Source organism: Rhinolophus sinicus, chromosome 13 (assembly GCF_057876585.1).
Source record: "Rhinolophus sinicus isolate RSI-liver-muscle chromosome 13, RSI-T2T, whole genome shotgun sequence".
NCBI classification, from domain to species: Eukaryota; Metazoa; Chordata; class Mammalia; order Chiroptera; family Rhinolophidae; genus Rhinolophus; species Rhinolophus sinicus.
This window is the reverse complement of record NC_142513.1, coordinates 41299999-41316838: the sequence shown is the minus strand read 5'-3', so window position 1 is coordinate 41316838 and position 16840 is coordinate 41299999. Positions and strand designations below refer to the sequence as shown.

At 39.3% G+C, this 16840-nt stretch overlaps 1 protein-coding gene across 6 annotated transcripts in view; it reads left to right on the top strand.

The window, feature by feature from the left end:
* Positions 1–10558: 10558 nt before the first annotated feature.
* RALGAPA2 (Ral GTPase activating protein catalytic subunit alpha 2) overlaps positions 10559–16840 on the top strand; it is a 332861-nt gene continuing 326579 nt past the window's right edge. For 2 of the 6 annotated variants that reach the window (XM_019712539.3, XM_088789284.1), the window contains exon 1: positions 10559–10891. In XM_019712539.3, coding sequence (XP_019568098.3) covers positions 10786–10891 — 106 coding nt within the window. In that variant the 5' untranslated portion in view covers positions 10559–10785. The remainder of the gene's footprint in view (positions 10892–16840) is intronic. The other 4 variants (XM_019712535.3, XM_019712536.3, XM_088789286.1 and 1 more) reach the window with 2 other exon arrangements.

Sequence of the window (16840 nt, the reverse complement as noted above, 5' to 3'; positions counted from 1 at the left end):
AGGTAGGTGTAAATTGTCAGGGGCACAACATGCGTATTGAATAGGTAAATCAACATTTCAGGGTGAAACCTGATATAAGAAAAAAATTGAATTTGTTAGATTTTAGCTTTTCTTATTGTATTTTATTGTATTTTATTTTTAGGAAATAAGAATGCAAAGGGTCCTATGATCAATAAAAATAGACTGTGTCACAGCAGTCCACCAGAAGTTGGCTCTATGAGGCAACAGCACCCAAATGAAGATTCACAGTATGTCTGACAGGCTCAAAGATCTTACTCTTGAGGACAGGCACAAGGAGCTTATCTGATAAGAAAATTTGTGGCCAGAAGTTGAATTTTTCCATATACTAAAATTAACATAATATTCATGACAATTAGGAATAATGTGCATGTGGAAGATACTTCAGTCAATCTGAAAAAAGCAAACCCTTCCAAACTGAAAAACTCTGATGAGTGGAAAATTAGGAAATAAAACATATTAACAGTTAGGTCATCTGGAAACTACAGAGCTAGCAGGTCTAAAGCATCTAGAATAATTCCAACTATGGAAATTAAAGGGTAAACAAATTGTCTCTGATAGCAGTGATTGAGGTTTGGGGCAAAAAGTTGGCAAAATTAGATGAGGAAGGCCTACCAGACAATTCTCCTTTGTTGCTAGTAGCAACACTAATTTAGGAGGAGATGAAGGGAGCCAGAGTTGGGGAGGAAGGATAAATTATGGTTTCATAAATAATGAAAGATCTGTTTAAAAAGACAGGAAAGACTGAGGTATATTTTTTTAAAAATTTCTGAGAAAATTGGGTGCACAATACATTAGTTAAGTTGAAAATATTGTATTGAACATTTCCTAATTATGCTGACTGAAATATTAATGGAGGAACGAATGAATGAGTTCATTCATTCAATAAACATTGATTGAGTGCTGACCCTAACCCTGTGCTGGGCACAAGTCTGGTAACAGTGAATTTTAAGAACTGTTTGAGAAATTTTTACCAATGATGATGTTAGGTGTTGCAGTTTTCACATAGGTCCTTGAAAGATCACTTTTCAGTACAATAGAAAAGAATGGGAAAATGCAAAACTATGATCATAATTTAGTTGTAGTAGTAGTTCAATAGATATTTGTTGGTTTGAATTTATATAAATAGTAAACCAAAAAAAGCTAAAATTCTACTCCAGACAACATCGGGAATTGATGAGTATTTCTATTTAATTTGGGGCCTTCTTGGTCTCTCATCTCATTTTCCTTACTTTGCCATAATCACTTGGTCACTGTCTTCCTCAAGAACACAATCCAACTGGGTGTTGTCAGGAAAACATGATATTTTTCTGGTAAGTGAAGAAGGGGAGATTTATAAATCTCTAAAGCCCTGTACTTTCCCCTGATTTGAGTCTTAAAACACACACCCAATTAAGATCATGTTCCTCATTTGTTACTGAGGAAGGGTCTTAGCCACCTGAGGATTCTTAAATTCTATTTTTTAAAGTCTGCCTGAAATCATCAAAGGTGCAAGAAATGTTTTCGACTTGAAACACTCACCTAGTACATTGAACACAATTCTTTTGAATATCATTATGGATTCCTGAATTTTTATTTATTCAAAAATGTTACAATCAATAACAGTTATTCTTTTTGATGATCAAATTAATTCACATTTTGGTCATAAAAAGTCCCTTTAAGCTGGCTGGCTCCTGTGTTTTAGAGAATTTCCCATTGATCTTTGGGCACAGTATTGTAGCCATTCTATATTTCCTGCTCCAGACATGGAAATCGCTGTTTCTCTAAAGAACCCTGATTTCTTTGGGTGGGAAATGATATTTAGAAATTAAGATCTGGGTGCTAGGTGTGCTCGTTACTACTGGGTGCCATTGCTTCTAGGCCCTTTCAGAGTTCAGAGGAACTAGGAAACACAGCAGATTTTTGTTCTTTTGTTTTTCGTTGCTTTTTTTTATTTATTGGGGTGACAATTGTTAATAAAATTACATAGATTTGTGTACAATTCTGTATTACATCATCTATAAATCCCATTGTGTGTTCATCACCCAGAGTCAGTTCTCCTTCCATCACCATATATTTGATCCCCCTTACCCTCACCTCCCACCTCCCACCCACCTTACCCGCTGGTAACCACTAAACTATTGTCTGTGTCTATGAGTTTTTGTTTCTCATTTCTTTGTCTTGTTTTTTGTTGTTTTGGGTTTATATACCATTTATCAGTGAAATCATATGGTTCTCTGCTTTTTCTGTCTGACTTATTTTGCTTAGCATCATACTCTCAAGATCCATCCATGTTGTCACAAATGTTCTTATATCATCTTTTCTTACTGCTGAATAGTATTCCATTGTGTATATATACCACAACTTCTTTATCCATTCATCTATCAAAGGACATTTTGGTTGTTTCCATGTCTTGGCCACCGTATACAAAGCTGCAATGAACATTGGAGCACACGTGTCTTTATGGATAAATGTTTTCAGATTTTTTGGGTAGATAGCCAGGAGAGGGATTGCTGGGTCATATGGTAATTCTATTCGTAATTTTTTGAGGAACCTCCACAATGCCTTCCATAGCGGCTGCACCAGTCTGCATTCCCACCAACAGTGTATGAGGGTTCCTTTATCTCCACAGCCTCTCCAACACTTGTTACAATTTGTCTTGTTGATGATAGCCATTCTAACTGGGGTGAGGTGATATCTCATTGTGGTTTTTATTTGCATTTCAATGCTGATTAGTGATGTTGAGCATTTCTTCATATGTCTATTTGACATTTGAATGTCCTCTTTGGAGAAATGTCTCTTCAGGTCTTCTGCCCATTTCTCAATTGGGTTGTTTGTTTTCTGTTGTTGAGTTTCATGACTTCCTTGTATATTTTGGATATTAGCCCCTTATCGGAGGCACTGTTTGCAAAAGTCTTCTCCCATTCAGTTGGTTGCCTCTTTATTTTGTCGATGGTTTCTTTTGCTGTGCAGAAGCTTTTAAGTTTCACATAGTCCCATTCATTTATTTTAGCTTTTATTTCCCTTGCCTTTGGAGTCAAATTCACAAACTGTTCTTTGAACCCAAGGTCCATAAGTTTAGTACCTATGTTTTCTTCTATGCAGTTTATTGTGTCAGGTCTTATGCTTAAGTCTTTGATCCATTTTGAATTAATTTTGGCACATGGTGACAGATAGCAGTCCAGTTTCATTCTTTTGCACATGGCTTTCCAATTCTCCCAGCACCATTTATTGAAGAGGCTGTCTTTTCTCCATTGTATGTTTTTAGCTTCTTTGTCAAAAATTATCTGTCCGTATTTATGTGGTTTTATTTTTGGGTTCTCAATTCTATTCCATTGGTCTATGTGTCTGTTTTTCTGCCAATATCATGTTGTTTTGATTATTGCAGCCTTGTAGTACAAGCTAAAGTCAGGGAGTGTCATACCTCCAGTATTGTTCTTTTTTCTCAAGATTGCTTTGGCTATTCGGGGTCTTTTGTGGTTCCAAACAAATCTGATGATTTTTTGTTCTATTTCTTTAAAAAATGCCATTGGTATTTTGATGGGTATTGCATTGAATCTGTATATTGCTTTGGGTAATATTATGGCCATTTTAACTATGTGGATTCTTCCAATCCATGAGCATGGAATGTCTTTCCATTTCTTTGTGACTTCTTCAATTTCTTTTAAAAATGTCTTATAGTTTTCAGCACATAGTTTCTTTTACATTATTGGTTAAGTTTATTCCTAGGTATTTTATTCTTTTTGCTGCAATTGCAAAAGGAATTGTTTTTGTATTTCTTTTTCTGAGATTTCATTGTTAGTATATAGGAATGCAAAGGACTTTTGTACGTTGATGTTGCAGCCCGCAACTTTACTGTATTTGTTGATTGTTTCTAATAGTTTTTTGGTGGCATCTTTAGGGTTTTCTAAATATAGCATCATGTCATCTGCAAAGAGTGACAGTTTAACTTCTTCATTCCCAATTTGGATGCCTTTGTTTTCTTTCTCTTGCCTGATTGATCTGGCAAGGACTTCCAACACTATGCTGAAAATCAGCCCTGTTATGTTCCTGAACATAGAGCAAAGGGCTTCAGTTTTTCACCATTAATTATGAGATTAGCTGAGGGTTTGTCATATATGGCCTTTATTATGTTAAGGTATTTTCCTTCTATGCCTATTTTATTAAGTGTTTTAATCATAAATGGATGTTGTATCTTGTCAAATGCTTTTTCTGCATCAATTGATATAATAATAAGATTTTGTCCTATATTTTGTTTATGTGATGTGTCACATTGATGGATTTGCGGATGTTGAACCATCCTAGTGCCCTGGGGATGAACCCCAGTTGGTCGTGATGAATAATCTTTTTAATGCATTGTTGTATTCGATTTGGTAGAATTTTCTTTAGGATTTTTGCATCTGTACTCATCAGAGATATTGGTCTGTAGTTTTCTTTTTTTGTGTTGTCCTTACCGGGTTTTGGTATCAGGGTAATGTTGCTTCATAAAATGAGTTAGGGGGTACTGTCTCTTCTTAAATTTTTTGGAAGAGTTTGAGCAGGACTGGTATTTGATCGTCTTTGAAGGTTTGGTAGCATTCACTAGTGATGACATCTAGTCCGTACTTTTGCTTTTGGGAAGGTTTTCGATGACTGATTCAATTTCGTTACTGGTGATTGGTCTGTTTAGATTTTCCAGTTTTCGTGCTTCAGCTTAGGAAGGCTATATGTTTCTAAGAACGTGCCCATTTCTTCTAGGTTATTGAATTTGGTGGCATATAGTCCTTCATAGTATTCTTGGATGATCCTTTGTATTTCTGTGGCATCCGTGATAAATTCCCTTTTTTAATTTCTGATTTTTTTTATTAGTGTCTTCTCTCTTTTTATCTTAGTGAGTCTAGCCAAGGGTTTGTCAATTTTGTTAATCTTTTCAAAGAACCAGCTCTTTGTCACATTAGTTTTTTCTATTGTCTTTTTGTTCTCTATTTCATTTAGTTCTGCTCTGATTTTTGTTATTTGCTTTCTTCTGCTCACCTTAGGTTTCACTTGTTCTTCTTTTTCTATTTCTTTAAGGTGTAACATGAGGTTATTTATTTGGGATTTTTCTTGTTTCTTGAGATAGTCCTGTAATGATATGAATTTCCCTCTTAAAACTGCTTTCGCTGCATCACAAAAATTTTGGTAGGATGTATTTGCATTCTCATTTGTTTCTATGTATCTTTTGGTCTGTCCCCTAATTTCTTCTTTGACCCAGTCGTTCTTTAAATGTACGTTGTTTAATCTCCATTTATTTGTGTTTTTTCCTGCTTTCTTTTTGCAGTTGATATCCAATTTCAAAGCCTTTTGATCAGAGAGTATGCTTAGTATGATTTCAATCTTCTTAAATTTGCTGAGGCTGATTTTATGTCCCAATATATGGTCTATCCTTGAGAATGTTCCATGTACACTACAAAAAAATGTATAGTCTGATGTTTTAGGATGAAGTGCTCTATAAATGTCAATTATGTCCATTTCATCTAATGTGTCATTTAGGGCTGCTATTGCGTTATTTATTTTCTGTTTGGATGATCTATCCATAGCTGTCAATGATGTACTCAAGTGCCCTAGTATAATTGTGTTTTGGTCAATTTCTTCCTTTAGTTCTCTTAGTAGTTACTTGGTATATCTCGGTGCTCCCTGATTGGGGGCATAAATATTAATGACTGTTATGTCTTCTTGTTGTATAGTCCCCTTTACCGTTATGAAATGTGCATCTTTGTCTCTTGTTGCCTTTTTCATCCTGAAGTCTGTTTTATCTGATATCAGTATGGGTACACCTGATTTTCTCTGGATACTATTTGCTTGGAGTGTCAGTTTCCACCCTTTCACTTTGAGTATATTCTTGGCCTTGTAGCTGAGGTGTGTCTCTTGGAGACAGCATATGTTTTGGTTTACTTTTTTGATCCAATTTGCCACTCTGTGCCTTTTTATTGGTGAGTTCAGTTCACTTACATTTAGGGTGATTATTGATATGTTAGGATTTCCTGTCATTCTATCTATAGTTTTCTGGTAAGGCTGTGTCTCCATTGTTTCTTTACCTTTTTGTTGTTGTCTATTATTTCTGTGTGGTTCTATTCTATGACGTTTCAGTTCTGGATGTTTTTTGAGTGGTTACCCTTAAGTTTATGTAAAAGAAAGTTTAATATTTAGAGTATTCCATTTTCTTCAGCACACTTACTTTCTCCATTCCCATATTCCGGTTCAGGTCTTTACTCTCCCCCTTTTTTTGTTTTGATTGCCACAAATTGTCTCTGTTGATGGTGGTCGAATAGCCTCCTTTAGTATTTCTTGTAGTGCAGGTCGTGTATTAGAAAATTCCCTTAGCTTCTGTATGTCTGGAAAGGTCTTTATTCCTCCTTCATATCTAAAGGATATCTTTGCTGGATATATTATTCTTGGCTCATCATTTCTCTCTTTCAGTAGTTTGAATATTTGGTTCCACTCCCTCCTGGCTTGTAGAGATTCTGCTGAAAAATCTGATGATAATCTAATGGGCTTTTCTTTGTAGGTTACCGTCTTCTTTTCCCTGGCTGCCTTGAGGATTCTTTCTTTGTCGTCGATTTTAGACAGCTTCAATACAATGCGCCTTGGAGAAGGCCTGTTGGGATTGAGGTAATTGGGTGTTCCATTTGCTTCTTGTATTCGAGGTTCCAGTTCTGTCCACAAGTTTGGGAAGTTCTCATCGACAATTTGTTTGAATATATTCTCTGTTCCCTTCTCTCTTTCTTTTCCTTCTGGTATGCCCATTATTCTTATATTGCTCTTTCTGATGGAGTCAGAAAGTTCTTGTAGAGTTCTTTCACTTCTTTTAAGTCTCAGGTCTCTTTCTTCTTCCATCTGTGTCATTTCCAGGTTTCTATCTTCGATGTCACTGATTCTTTCCTTTATCTGGTCAATTCTACTACCTAAACTGGCTATTTCATTCTTAATTTCTTCTATTGAGTTCTTAATCTGCAGAAATTCTATTTGGTTCTTTTAAAAATTTCAATCTCTTTCGTATAATGCTCATGTTTTTCTTTGATTGTGTTTCTGAGTTCATTAAACTGCCTTTCTGTGTTTTCTTGTACCTCGTTGAGTTTTTTTCTGAACTGATCTCTTGAATGCTCTGTCATTTAAGTCACACATTTCCATATCTTTAAGTTCCTTTTCCGGAGACTTTTCACTTTCTTTCTGAGCTGTCTTGGTGCCTTGGTTATTCATGGTAATTACTGATTTATTATTTCTCTTCTTAGACATCTGCAGGAGTGGCTTCTGCATTAGGTAGATAGGAAGAGTTCTTTCTTTTGTTTTCCAGTACTTGTTGGTAGAATGTTTTATTTCCTCTCCAACTGCAGCCTTTTTTTCTCTCTCACATGATAGTGCTATGTTTTCTCTGCACTATTCCAGCTTCTCACACAATGGGGGGATTCCCTGGGAGATGGGCTTCTCCTCTGTTAATAGTTCGCCTGAGTCACAGGGCGCAGTGTCCGTGTGGGTATGCGGAGAGCTTTTGAAGTTCCAAAGCTCTTCCTGCACCAGATTCAGAGCCCATATGTTTCAGCAGTTCTGTTTACTCCTGCAGGGACCCGCCCAGATAGGTTGGGCCAGGGCCGGGGTGAGTTGTCAGAGGTGTCCCAGAGCAATGGCGGTGACCACCACCACAGCTGGTCCTGCTTCCACAGCTCCCTCCCCTTTGCCGGAACTAATTGTGCTGCAAATTTGTGTCTGCGGTCCACAGTTCTCAGAACAGCAGATGGTCTATTCTTTTGATCTGACACTGCTATTGTTGTGCTTCTAGCACCGGGCAGGTGGGGGCGGGGCGAGCACTGGGAGGGTAGGGAGGGGGCGGCTAGTCTCAGTGCCTAAAGTTTCCGTTTTCTGCTCAGGAATGAGGGCTTAAACCACCATTTTCAGCCTTCTTCCCTCAGCCTTTGCTCCAAGGTCTCTGCCATGAGTGTTGGGTTCAGCGGTGTCATATGCTGTCTCCTCAATCCTGTGGGCCATAAGCGGAGCCCTAGCAGTCCGAGTTCCGGGATGCCGCGAGCTCAGAGCACTGAGCTATGTCTGCGTCCTGTGCCCATGTGGGTTCGTGTCCGCACTTCTCCCTTCCCTCCTCCACGCGATTTGCCCACCTGTAGGTGAATTCACTAGTGGGCCTCTTTGTCTTGCCTGTCTGCTGTGCAGGGAATCCTTTGTGGAGTTATAGTTGTTCAGTTAGTTGTAAATTCCTGGTGAGATTTACAGAGGCTCTCCTCACGCCGCCATTTTGATTTTTGTTTTTGTATATAGGTTAACTGATTTTAAAATTTATATGGAATTAGAAAAGACCTACATAGGTAAAATAATTTTGAACAAGGGAAATATACACTACCTGAAATCAATACTTACAATAAAGCTTCAGTAGTCCAAATAAAAGGGTAATAGAATAAACAACCAGATTTTTGGAGCAGAACAGAGGTCCAGAAATAGATACAGACATATGTTTAATTGATAACTGACCAAGATACCAAGTTAAGTCAATGGGGGAAAGGAAAGACTTTTTATAAATATTGCAGGAACAACTACATATCTGTATGGAAAAGAATGAACCTTGACCCATGTATATATTTCTAAATCATGAGTTTAAGTTGCTATTTCTAGCTAAATATTAATTTTATAGAGTTTTTACTCAATTTCTTTGATTTTGATATGTGTATATCTGTTTTTTCTTACACTGAAAATCTTAGTCTTAATAACAGTTAATATTTCTTTGCAGATCTTTTTGTCCTTAAAACACGTTCTTCTCTGGAAGTACAATCAGAATACTACCTTTAAAAGTTACTTGGAATATTGTATTTTCTCTATATATTTATGTTACCAATTAGCTACATGGTTGGGTTCATTATTTTATTCTGTTTATCTATTTATTTTCAGTTACCAGGTTTTTTTCTTTTTCTTTTAATTTTCAAAGATGTAAAACATTTAAATGATTCAAAAGTCAAAACTATATAAAAAGGTATACTTGAAAAGGATCCTTTGCTACCTCTTATCTGTTCCACCTCATTCTCTATCCCAGTTAGATAATCATTTAATGTCAGTTTTTGATTTATCCTCCCAATGCTTCTTTTTGAAAAAAAATAAGCAAATAAATATGTGTTTTATGTTCTGTCCATTGCTTTTATACTTAAGAATATTTCTGGGAGATTAGGTCAAATGAGGAAACAGGAAATTTTCTCATTTCTATGATTGCATAGTACTGTATAGTACTACATTATATAGATATACTGAATTCAATAAAGCACTTTTAGATGTGTATGCATGTACCATATCCAATCAGATCCCATTAAACATTTACACTGGGTTCTCTCCAGCACCTGGCAGTATTCATTTGCTAGTCCATTCCTTTTTATTGCTGAGTAATAGTCCTTCAGTATAAATATATTCCTGTTCTATCAAGGCTATTTTGACAATTCTAAAAATAGAGGCTGTAACAATTATGAGATTTTTTGTATGTCTGGGTGAAATATGTAGGACCATTTGGCTCTTTATTCCATTTTATTTGATGAACTTTTATTTATTGATTCTAGAGGCCAAATACTGTGCTCAGTGATGAGGATACAAACTGTAAATCCCTGGCTCTTCCTCCAAGTTACACTTCAGCCGAAAAATTTGGAGCATCAGGGATCCAGATGCAGTAACTCTATGGATCTCGCGTAAGAAATCTCTGGACCATCTTCTGTCTCAAAATCTTGCCCCAGGTTGCAGGCGCCTGGCCTTATAAAGCATACCTGCCTGAGTGAGAGTCAGGTCTCTTAGGTTCTATTTTTGGTTTTACTACTGCTTTGCTATATGGCCTTGCACAATACAGAGATCGTGTACTTCCTACAAAGCAAGAGCAAGATCCTCAGGAGTCCTCTGAGAGACTCATACTCCTCCAACTGAGGTTGGGTCTCAGGAAGCAAGGGACTCCTCACCTCGAGCCTATGCATGCCCTTCCTTCCTGACAAAGCCATGCATTTTAGTGTGAAATTGTAGTTCCGATTTTGGTATGGTCAAAGGGATTTCCAGTTTCTCCCTGGCTCCTTGGTGTAAATGCAGAAGCTACACCTCAAAATGAGCTGCATTTTAAAAGCCTTGAAACTTTTCTTCCTGAGATATTTCTGTGGCTCATGTTGCATTAAAGGGTACTGCGGTGGGCACAGAGTACATGTACCCCGCGGGGCCCTGGGCCTTCCCCGGTCAACCTCAGGAGGATAATGCTCAAGCGCTCGCGAACCTGGACAGGAGGTAGCAGTGCCTCGCCTGCTGCATAACTACATTTCCCAGGAAGACTTGCGGCCCACGGCCCGGTAGGAACGGGGGACGTGACTAGAGCCGGCCCACAGACTTCCACTGTGCCAAAGTCACGCCAGTCTGACTGAAGGGCTCTATCGCGGTGCATCCCGGGACTTGTAGTACAGCATATACGCGGGGCAAGCTTCTTTGTGATTCGCGGCGTCGGCTCAGCGCTCCAGGCGTACCCTTGCGAGGGGTCGAAACCGCGCACACGTGCGCTGCGCCGGAGGGGCCGGCTGGTGCCTCCCGCGGGGCGGGGCCATCGGTGTCTCGTTGACACCGCCTTCCTGCCCCTCCCCTCGTGGTGCCCTGCCCGCCCCTCCTTCCTGTAGCCACCCCTGAAGCGACAACTGCGGCGGCCGGGAAGGGGGCGGTGAGTGGCCCGCGCGACACGCGCCGGCCCCGACCCTATGCAGTAACTCGCGCGGCGCTGGCGCCTCTTGTCCCGCCGGCGGGGACTAGGCTTCCCGTGGCGGGATGTTCTCCCGAAGAAGCCACGGGGATGTGAAGAAGTCCACCCAGAAAGTGCTGGACCCCAAGAAGGACGTGCTGACCCGCCTGAAGCACCTGCGGGCGCTACTGGGTGAGGCGCGCGCCGGAGCGCGGAGCGCTGGAGTCGGGGCACTGTCTCGGCGCGGGCCGCGTGAGGGTCGGGGCTGGGATGCCCAAGGGCGTGAGGTGGGGGTGGCGGGGCGTCAGACCCCGTCTCCGGGTTTCGGCATTGTTCCCTGGAAAGCGGGCAGTCTGGCCCTCGGGCATTGCCCTGTCTCCCGCCAGTGTAAACTTACCCCGATTCTTACCGGGTAACCTCGAGGTAGGGCACAGCCATGATTATCCTTTCTCCAGCAAATACTGGACCCAAGTGGTTGGTCCTCGCGCACACACGTTGAACTGTCATCTTCCCTCCTATTTTTTTGATTTTGGTTTTTGAGTCCGAGACCCTAAGTGAACTGAGACCCCAAGCATTCGTAGCATAAACTTAATTGAACTGTCTTCTCTTTCGCTCCCCCGCCCCCTTTTAAATTTTATTTTTGCTTTGGAGTCTGAGTCCCCAAATAGACTGAGACTCCAAGTGGTCCTAGGATACATTTAATTTAACTCTAATATCTTACGATGCCCCTCTTTAAAATTTTGTCTTTACTTTGGGTCTGGCTGCTTCAGTTTCTTTGTCCTTGCTTGGAGGGAGGAGTAACTTTCCTGGATTCAAGAAGGCTGATTCTCTTATTGCCAGGTTGACAGTGATGGGTATATGCCTTCCGTTTTTGTGAGATTGTTGGGTGCAGGTTCTGCAGAGCCCAGGTGGGCCTGCAGTTGATCAGTGATGAAGCTCAGCCCATGGGTGTGAAGTGTCCACAAGGCTTCCTGTCACCTGCTGCCTATGAATCTGTAGCTGGTTTGCTAGGCTGTTTTGGTTTCTATTTTCTTACTTCCTTAGTCTTAACTTTTGTTTAGGATGAAAACACTCTTGCTGTCTATAGACAGACTTGACTGTGTATTTGGGGGCTGAGAAAAGGACACCTTATGTTTTATTTTAGATGCCATTTTTATTCCTAAAATGAGCAAAAATCACCTGATTTAGGGCACACAGTCTTAATGTGTCTGTCCTTTGAGGAAATATGGCAGAAAAGAATTCATTTTATATGTGAGAATTTTAAATAAAGATCTTGTTCATGAGATTTAAAGTTGCAAATTATTTCTATTTATACCCTGTGAAGTACCTCTAAAGGGAACATGCACACACACACCCCCACATACACAGCTGGTTTTGCCAAGTGAAGTTCTTCACATTCTCGGATTCCTTGAGATTACACTGTCTTGTTCAGTTTGCAATGAAATGTAAATTAGTTACTGTTAGAGGGATTAGTTTTCAAGACCTTTGAAAGTAAAATGTGCTGTTCTTGGTAAACTGGACTTTCTACTTCCTGTAGTAAAATACCACGCACACGGAGGTTGCCACACAGGTTGCGTTGTGCAGAGTTTTAGTAGTGACTGATTAACACCTACTGCAGAGACATACTTGATAAAGGAGACCTGAGCAATATTTTAAAGCATTTGATACTTTGGGACTTTTTCTGTGGTAGAGAATTTCAACTTTTGTTCTGTCCAAGTTTACAGGATTAAGTTGATTATCTTTTGTAAAGGCAGAATCAATTAAACCTAGATCATTTTGGTTTCTTAGAGATACACAGTACATTGTTACCATTCTGAGAAAGCAGTTTTCAAGGCTGTGTGATTGTGGTTTCACTTTATGTGTGTCTTATTTTGAGGAACTTTCTTTTATCATTCTTTGAGCTCATTATGACTTTAGTTGTGGAACATGGAGAGGTTTTTTGATATTTCCTTAGTGTATGTTGTTTTTTGTTGACATATTTGTTTGTGGAATGGCCCAGTTTACTTTATTACTGTAATCTTTATCCGTAGGGACTAGATTTTTGTAAATGTGACGAATTCTAGTGATAATGTTTAATGTAAACTTTTGCTTACAATTGTGGTTTAAAGACTTTAAAGAAAAATATTACATTTACACACTAGTTCCTACCACATCTCATACTGTTTGCTACTTTAAGAAAAAGTCTACTTAAAAAAAGGTCTCTTGATCTGAAAGATAGGAATTAACCAAGATTAAGGAAACTATTTGAAGGAAATGAATAGAAATTATTATTGTATTTTTATTTGTATATTTACTCATGTATAGTGATACTCTTGCTTTTCATATATTTTATATTCAAGTGATAATAAATATAACATTCTTTTACATACAAAGATGATAGTGCTGGATTTGAAGCAAAGCTGCATGACTTTGGGCTAGTTACTTAGCATGTCTTTCAGTTTCTTTACTCTGTAAAATGGGTGTGGTAATGTCTGCCTTGTAAAGGTTATTTTGAGTATGATGTATAAACTGTTCCAGCTTGAAGTAGGCATTTAACAATTTTTTCTCTCATTACTTGTCTTGCATCACTAATAGGATAAGACAAGCATTTTGATAGGTGGTCCCCCCCTTATTTTGATATTTGTGATGGACTTGTTCTCTCTTCATAAAAATTAGTCTGTATTTAAGACAACTGACTGAGAAACACATACTTAGCTGTGAAAAGTATAGTATTTCTTATCATGGTAATGACTCCAATTAGAACTTGCTTAGCTACTTCGACCCGGTTGTGTGTTGAAGATTGGCCTGGTGTTATTAACTTTATTTTACAGAGGGGGAAACTGAGGCACAGACAAGCCTTACAAGGCGCCACACTATGTACTAAGTGGTCTATATGTATTATGTTAGAGGAAAATCAAAGAGCTGTTATGTCACCTGACTTTCATTTCTCCCTATACTGTTGCAGTCATTATTGGGAAAGTAAATGACTGAAAAAAAAAACCAAAAAAAAAACAACCATACTGTGTATTATTGCTATCTTTCTCCAGCAAAGATTCCATGTCTAATTAAAAGTTGAGTGGCTACTGAGTTCCAAAACAGTGTATATAAATCTAGAACCCTGGCCCTGAGGGCTTCCACAGTGTCAGAGATGTGAGTTGGACTGGTGAGTCCTGGGGGCAGGAGAAGAGTAGGTTGGCCTGACCTGGAGAAGCTGAAGCGGGCTGGGTCCAGATCAGAAAGGTTTTGTTTGCCTGAATTAGAAGCTCAGATCTTATCCTGAAGGTGAGAGGGCCTGCTTGGAGAATTCTCAGCAGGCTAAAAGATAAGACTTGAGAGCTTCCTCTTTGCCAGCAGGGCCAGGAAAAGTGGATTGGGGCTGATGGGAGGGGTGGCACTGAACACAGGCAATGACAGAGCAGACAGATGTTGAGGGCCTGAAATAAGCTCCATGAATGGAGAGGAGGAGTTGGATTATAAAAGACCAGTGCAGCAGGAGTGGTCTGTAACTGAATCACGGAGGTGAGGTTTGCAGAAGCTAGGTGAGGAGTGATGAACCTGAAGGAAAAGAGATGTGGGGTCAGATGCCACAGTCAAGTCAAATTAAGTGATACCATGGTTTGGACCACATATTTGTGACCTGAGAGGAGAGTATCGTCTCTTACAAATGCTCCATATACTGATAGAGCAGTATAGAAGGACATTTGGTATATTTCCTTTTGTGCATCTTTTGTGCATCTGCTGCTTTAAGTTCACTTACTATTTTAAATGTTTCCTTTTCAACTTGTTTAATATTAGTATTTGCCTATGTTTTGTTCCTCTCATTTTTATTAACTACAAACATTTCTTGAGGCTGTATATCATAATTTAGTTTACCATTTCTTGGATGGTTAAATTGTTTTATTCCTTCCCGCTCCCTCTCTCGTCCTCTCTCTCTCTTTCTCCAATATAAATAATACTGCTGTAAACATTTTAGGAAGCATTTTTTTCTATATTTTTGCATTATTTCCATAGGATAGATTCCACTGAAATCAAATTGCTGGGTTTGAGCATGTTTATGGCTTGAGTCACAGTGCTTTCCTAAGTGTTGCTCCCCCAGCCCTGCCAGCAGCAAGGATCGAAACTGCCACCTCCACTGTAGTCTGAGTAGCAATAAACACGTTTTTATAATTTGGTAATTGGTGTGAGGTGTTTGGGAGAATGGACCAGAAGAGTTGGTAGGAGATCCTAGCTAATGACAGCGGAAGATGAGTGTAGGGTTATGTGTGTTGACTTTGAGAGAAAGGCAAGATACAAATGGAAATGTCTGTGAGGTTGTGGGACAGGGGGTCTGGAGCTTAATGGGAGGATAGAAAGCGATAATGTGGTTGTTAATTATCGTTATGATCTCATTGAATTTTCCCACAACCAATGTTGAAGGTAGTTGTTCCTACCCTCAGCCTATACAGATGAGGAAATTAAGTCTCAGTGAGATTAACCACTTGTCTACCAGCCCCCAGCTGACCAGTGGCAGAGCTGGGACTCATGTGATTATAAAACCCATGTTGTACTTTTGCTAGTTACTGACTCAAATGCATATATATGTATGTATATGCCAGAAAATATATTTACCCACCAGAATGAATGTTAACATATAAACAAAAGTAGAATAGATTTTGCATGTTTCACAAAAATATTGCTTTGAGTTTTGCTGCTGCTCTCTGCCTGTTCTGTTTTACCACATTCTTCTAGGAAGACTTGAAGCTGTATTTGATTTGATCATGGCAGAAGATAAAAAGCTGTTATGTTTTTGTGTTCATTGGCCTCTTTATGCCCTTGGCAGGCCTAGCAGGTGGTAGAATATTTGCATGGACGTTAGTGCCACATGGACATTTTACAACTAGACCAAAGCTGGGAGGTGTAATTTCAGATCTTTAGGCAATCTTAATATGGTCTCTCTCAGTTGACCTTGTTTAAAGCAAAGTGATTTTGCCATAATGTTCCCTTTGCTATTTTTTCACCAATTACTAACATATCTGTAACCTCTGGCATATAAAATGAACTTTGGACACATACGTGTAACACAAACACACCATCCCTGCTTCTAGGGCTTGATATTGTCTAGACTTCTGATGTGAGAGGGGTGAACCTAGACTAAAAGTCTATTTTAGCTCAGATGTGTTGTTTGAAATAACTGGAAAAGGTTGGCTTCTGAGAAGGGGGAGAATTGGTAGATCCAGAATATTTTGATGTAAACTTTCATAATTTGCATTTTTATTTTGTTTGTAAGTGCTTTATTTATTATCAGCTGTTTACTGATCTTTGCTCTCCAAACTGAGTACCATAGATAAAACTAGAGAATTATTTATTTAAAATGTCAAGTTGACTTCAAAAATAGCAAATTGATTCAATTTAAATTTTAAAGTTGTTTTAAAAGGAAGGAATATAAGTTACTATACTGTAAAATTAAAAATAATGTATAAATGTAATAAACAACTATCCTTGGATTTTAAAAAAAAATTCAGTTTCACAAATGTGCCTGTCTCTCTCTCTCTGCTGGGTAGGGCTGTGTTTTCAGAGATTAAAAAAGCACAAGCCCAGAACTTACTGTTTGGTAGAAGAGACAGACAACTATATTTGCCACCAGTGTGCTAGTACCTCAGTGGAGTGGGATGAAACTATAGAGGTGGCTGCAAGGTACAGAGGAGGCGGGGCCTAAAGCCCTTCTGAGGAGGTCATCAGTGTGTCCTGAGGGAGATTGGGTCTGAGGTGGGTTTGGAATAGTGAATACATGAGATTCTCAGGTGGATGAGTTGGAGGTGAGGGGATTGCAGAGAGGAGCTTTTGCAAAGGTAATGGTGTAGCCACCATGGAGTTAAGTTTACAGTGGCTTTTATCCTGTGATGTGGGTAGATGTTGGGAATCTGGGGAAGAGTTTTAAGCAGAGAATGGAGGCAAATCTGATGTCTTCCCTTGTGATAGAGTCCCCGTATCCCTGAGATTTGAAGCAAGAGAGGCCAGGAGACCGAGGCTTCCATCCTTCTGGATTGCAAGCCATGAGGATGTAGTCTGGGCTGCAAATGTTCATCTTTCTCCCCATGTGGAGAGCACCTGCCTCAAATTGAATTCACACTCAGTGGGAGGCAGAGTGGAGAATGGAAAGTGAGAAGGGCCCAGTGGACCCCT